Here is a 6,000-nt window from a genome sequence, read left to right as displayed (position 1 = left end):
ATATCTATATATAAAATAGAGAAACATGCTAATTAACCAGGATGCCATAACGGGCAGACTGGACAGGAGGAGGTTGCGCTTGCAGCGTCGGGGGTGGGGCAGCAGGGGCCTCCGAGCGATTGCGCTGGGGGAGGGCCTGACCAGCAGCGGCTGCTGGCTGCTTCAAGGGCTGGAGAGGGAGGTAGGGCCAGACTGCGAGGCAGGGCCGGACTGGTGACTCAAGAGTGGGCAGCGCCCCGCAATTTCGAATCACGCACTGGGCTCCTAGTTTTCCATATAAAAACTTAACAGTTTGAAGGAGGTTTCAAAAAAATACCTTAAAGGGAGTTAAAAAAGCATTTTAACATCATTTCTGACAGGTAGTACAGTAAGCTTTGACTAAATTAACTGAAGTACAGTTGTAACATGACTTGCAATAAAATGATCAGCAAGTTACCGAAACGTGTGGAAACATCGCCACCTTATATAAAAGGTAAGTGCACTAAAGTAGCAGTGGAGACAGCAGGGGCTTCCAAGCCAATAGTTTTTCTAGGGCCAGTAGCACTGACTCCCAGGCACTGGTGTCGTCGGCCACTCCTCTGCTGAACTGCCCGGCCACCGCTCCCCAATTATTCTCCTGATAGACAGCAGGGAAACAATACGTATTCCCTTCTGCCTATAAGAGTAGCAAGTAAAACAGCTTTGTGATGGTAAGAAATGTCAACTTCATTAGCTTTTCTCTCCCAGGTAGTAAGTGCTTTCTCTAAGGAATGCCCAAAGTTCACACCACTGTGTGAAGAAGCTTATATTTCCTTCTCTTTTCTCACTTAAGATTCATAGATGCAAAAGTCACACTCAGGGATGATAAGAAATCATCATGGTTTATTGTTTTTTAATGTAACAACATAACATATTACCACAGTGAAAGTTAGAATCTGTTTCATTGGACATGTATTTTGAACTCTTCCATTGAAAAGTATAGCTCCTATGTCCTCTGAACCTTAAAGATTATGGAACTCAGAAATATCTTCCCTTATACCAGAAGTTCTTTTTTTCTTTTTTTTTTAAGAACTTTTAAAAAAATTATTTTTATTGATTTCAGAGAGGAAGGGAGAGAGGGAGAGAGAGAGATAGAAACATCAATGATGAGAGAGAATCATTGATTGGCTGCCTCTTGCACACACTCCCCCCCCCCCCCCCACTGGGCGGGGGGGGGGGGGGGGGACCAAGCGCACAACCCAGGCATGTGCCCTTGACCGTAATAGAACCTGGGACCCTTCAGTCCATAGGCCAATGCTCTATCCACCGAGCCAAATCAGCTAGGGCACCAGGAGTTTTTTACTTGGAGTTTGCAGATGTTTTTCAGGTAGACCTGTGAGCCTCATGCAATAGTATGAAAGAAACATTTTTTTGTAGGTTCATTTTGTAAGTTTATGGCCTTTCAAAAGATTCTCAAAGGGGTATATGAACGAGAATAGTTTGAGAACTCCTTACAACAATCTATTGAGGTTTTGAATGCTGTCAATTCATTTATAAGGAATTTCACATAATTTTTGAGTGTTTCTTTCAATTTGGCATTTGAAACAAAAATGTACAGTCATCAAAGATATATTTCAAGAATATCGGAGGCCTGGTTGACACCATGACATTTATTTTATTTGCACAGTTTGGAGAAGTGATTCTAGCCTCTGAAAAGCAGAAAGGACTATCCAACTATAACTCCATTTCATTTGACTCTGAGGGTTTCAGTTCCTGCACAACTGACTGAAATGAAATTCTATCAAGTAGATCCTCTGTGCCTGCTGTACAGTTGTAATGCCAGTCTGTGGTCTGCAAGAGTGAAAGATGGCTGAGCCTCATCGTCCGTCCCATCATGTTGCTCTGGGAGGAGGACTGCTGGGCATTGTCCCTGGGCCCTTGTGGGCACGACCCTGTCCCTTGATGTACTTACTTTCTGGTTGGGGAGACAAGATGTGCTCAATATACACATAATTTTCCCCCCCAATAGGCCACTCTATAGACTGGAAAAACTAGAGAATGTACACACAGAATTTTACTTGAATATAAAATATCTATGGCTAACACCGCCCTTGATTATGATGTGTCTTATTAGGAATTTATAGATGATTTATCAGTGTTGATAATTCTTCAAAATCTGCCCATGAAAAATCCAGTCATTTTAAATATTTTTTAAAATATGTTTTTATGGATTTTCAGAGAGAGGAAAGGAGAGGAAGAGAGAAATAGAAACATTAACGAAGAGAGAGAGTCACTGATCAGCTGCTTCCTACACGCCCCCTACTGGGGATCAAGCCTGCAACCTGGGCATGTGCCCTGACCAGGAATCGAACCATGACCTCCTGGTTCATGGGTCAATGCTCAGCCACTGACCCACACCTGCTGGGCTAGTCATTTCAAAGGATACATTTTAGGACTAAATTTTAAATAAATGACACAGATTTCTTTTATAGGAGTGGATTCTCCTAAATTCAGAGTGTTCTGCAATCTAAATAATAGGCTTTTCTGTCACAGTCTTCTGTTTACAAAGAGGCGAAGAAAGTTTTCTTTCCTGTAAGAGAGAGAGGGAGAAAAAGAAAATATTTTTACACACACTAATTTATATACACACATACATATCCACGAGGTTTAGTAGAAGTTGCTATTTTTAAAATATTTATCAGAATAGGTGGGTTAAAACTTGATAAGGTTTGTAAAATTTATAGAGGCATCCCTTTCAAGGCTTGATGTGAGTTATGAAATCTAATTTTGTTTTCATGGCTCTGTGATAAAATTTTATCAACGTTATAAAAGGGGTCTTTACTAAGACTGACCGGAAATCAGAACTATCTGGCCAGGCAATAAAAACACATTCCTTAGCTGCAAAGTGTCTGACAAGCAAGGTTTACCTGAAATTGATCGATAAGTCTTCTTTTTACAGTTGAGTGCATTCACTTTGCCTCATAGGATAATAGTTTTCTTTTTAATGGTTTTTCCATTAATATCGGACTCCAGTGTTAGTAAGAAACATGAAAGACATAAAAGGGAGAGAGACATGCCTTCCAGAAAGAACACTGTGATCTTTCAGGTAGAGCACTGGTGCTCACGTGAAGTGCATGTGTGGGTGAGGGTTGGGGCTTTTGCTGCTGACTGTTATGAATTGAAAAGTGCTGTCCCTCCCCCACGGTATTCACCCCCCACCCCCACCCCCAGCCCCACTCCTGTAGCATCTTAGACTGTGATCTTATTTGGAAATAAGATCACTGCAAATATAATTAGTTAAGATGAGGTCATTCTGGACTAGGGTGGGCCCTTAATCCAATATGACTGGAGTCCTTATAAAAAAGGGAAAATTTGGACACAGACAGGCACATAGGGAGAATGACATGTAAAGGTGAAGGCAGAGATTGGGTGATGATTCTACAAGCCAAGGGATGCCAAACATTGCTGGCAAACCACCCAAAGCTAGGGCAGAGGCATGGAACAGATCTTTCCCAAACCCGCTTCAGAAGGAACCCACCCTGCAGGCACCTTGATCTTGGCCTTCTAGCCTCCAGAACTGTGAGACAATGAGTTTCTGTTGTTTAAGCCTCCGGTTTGTGGTACTTTGTTACCAGAGCCTTAGCAACTAATACACGGATGAATACAGCCATTGGGGTAAGAAAGGAGAGCCCTGATGGCTTGCTGGGTCCTGATGAGCTGGCCAGGGCCTCTCCCGTGCCCTTGGCAGTGCTCCTCCTACCTCGGATTGAGCATCCAAGTGCAAATCACTTTGCCTAACTTAGCCATCATCGGGGAAATCTTTCAAGCCAGCAACGACTAGACCAGTGATGGCGAACCTTTTGAGCTCGGCGTGTCAGCATTTTGAAAAATCCTAACTTAACTCTGGTGCCGTGTCACATGTAGAAATTTTTGATATTTGCAACCATAGTAAAACAAAGACATATTTTTGATATTTATTTTATATATTTAAATGCCATTTAACAAAGAAAAGTCAACCAAAAAAATGAGTTCGCATGTCACCTCTGACACGCGTGTCATAGGTTCACCATCACTGGACTAGACCATAAAACTATTCCTTGAAGGCATCAGTGAACTCAATTTTAGCGTTACCAATAACTATGCCTAAAATTTCTACAGCACTGAATAATGGAAAAAGCACAGGCTTTGAGGTTAGGCAGATCTGGGCTCCAATACCGGCCCTGCCACTTATTGGTTGGTGGCAAGGTATTTCGCCTCTCAGAAGCGCAGCTTCATCATTTGTGAAATGTGAAAGTGGAAGTAGAAAACAGATCTACTTCTGAGGGTGGCCCTGAGTATGGAATGGAACAGACAACAGTGTAGAAGACCAACATGGGTTCTGGTGGGTGTAGGCACTCAGCAGTGTTAGTGGCCTTTCCCTTCCATGTTTCTGATTTGATCCTCATACCAAAGGGCTTGCCCAGCAGAGCAGGAGGCAAGACCCAATTCAGGCCTTTCACACCAAGACCGGAGATCTTTCCCTGGGAGGAACCACCTCCAGGCCTGAGCCACCACTCAGCTGTGCCAATCCCTCCCTCTGTCACTCTGATAACATTTAAAGTGGGTTTCTGAGGGTCGAGATGATCTGGATGCAGGTCCTAGTGAACACCTGTAGAAAGGCCTGACCAAGCAGAGAGATAGGCTTCCCAAGGTCACCTGGGGTGCTAACTGAATCTCACTACTGAATCAGAATCAGACTTTTAAAGTTGGGTGGGACTTGAGAGATGGAAGACTTTACATTCCTCATTTTATAGAAGAAGAAGCAGGAGCTCAGATGGGGCCCCAACCACTTAGCATTGAGCTGAATGATCTCATAAACCACAGTCTAATGTTCCTTCCATTCTATTATGCCCCCTGTAGCTAGAGTGTCTGCTCAGCAATGGAAGAACCAGAATAGGTCCACGGAGAGGTAAATTATTCTCAGACTAAACCTTTGTCATTGAAGAGAATTGTGGCTTTAGTGGAATCAAGGTGCCTCCCAGCTTTGTGATGCTGAGAGCAAGGCCAGGTAAACATGGATTTCAAGGTGGTGCTGCAACAGTAATGTAGCGAAGGGGTGGGCACATCAGGGCTCTTTCACACCTACTCTCAGGGGTGGTGAGTTTTGCTCATCTCAGCCCCAGCAGCTCTTTAAGCAGCTCATGGCAGTTTCCGAGTAGGTGGAGGGGGCGAGGAGCAGTGACTCGTGTTTGGAAATCTCCTAAATTGGCTGACTCCCATTTACATGCTGTTTCTGGCAACAGAGATCAGTCTGGGTCACCTCCATGTCACTGAGTAAATATGCTGAAAATTATTACTATTTCAGACAAATGTTTAACTGTTCTCAGATTATCTATGACACCCCAGGCCAGAGTCACAGCAATCTAACCTGGGAGTGAGTTTATTTTACTTGGTGATTTATGGAATGAGAACTCTGGGCGCTCTGTGGGACTAATTTAATATGAAACATTCAGATGTCTGTCTTATAATGCCATTCATCTTTCCTTAGCCTGCCGGCACCAGGGGGCATGTGGTTCAGAGAGCAGGCTCTCCCGTCTCAGCCACAAATCATCACACTTGTGAAAGGGGGGTGACATGTCTTCCCTTCCAAGCCCGGCTGCCTGCAGCAGAGAGGCAGCCAGCAGTGAAGGGTCCATCTGGGCACTGACCAGAAATGCTTTCTACTCTATCAGGCCTTAGGAGTGTTTTGAAAGTTACAACTAGCAAAGAAGGGATCATAGTCAACATTGCATTAGATTGCCATGTGATAAAGGAAGTTCAGTCAGTCTCTACTGCCTTGTCAACAAGTGCAAGACTTGTTTTATAACAAACTTGTGTAATAGTCTGTGGATTGATGTGGTAATGCATGCCTTAGTTCGGGCTCCTATAACCAAGTACCATAGGCTTACAAGCAACAGAAACTCATTTCTCACAGGTCTGGAGCCCAGAAGTCTGTGATCAGGGTGCCAGCCTGGTTAGGTTGTGGTGAGAGTCCTCTTCTGGGTTGCAGACTGCTGACTTCTC

General features: G+C 43.8%; 1 protein-coding gene across 1 annotated transcript in view; it reads right to left on the bottom strand.

The window, feature by feature from the left end:
• Positions 1-901: 901 nt before the first annotated feature.
• LOC139018997 (doublecortin domain-containing protein 1-like) overlaps positions 902-6,000 on the bottom strand; it is a 144,476-nt gene continuing 139,377 nt past the window's right edge. The window contains 1 exon segment of the mRNA XM_070428123.1: positions 902-2,548. Coding sequence (XP_070284224.1) covers positions 2,486-2,548 — 63 coding nt within the window. The 3' untranslated portion in view covers positions 902-2,485.

The sequence above is a fragment of the Myotis yumanensis genome, unplaced genomic scaffold (genome assembly GCF_028538775.1).
Source record: "Myotis yumanensis isolate MYYU_CA2020_CCGP unplaced genomic scaffold, mMyoYum1.0.hap1 SCAF_10, whole genome shotgun sequence".
Classification (NCBI taxonomy): Eukaryota; Metazoa; Chordata; class Mammalia; order Chiroptera; family Vespertilionidae; genus Myotis; species Myotis yumanensis.
The sequence above is the reverse complement of the archived record's forward strand: the minus strand, read 5'-3'. Positions and strand labels throughout refer to the sequence as shown.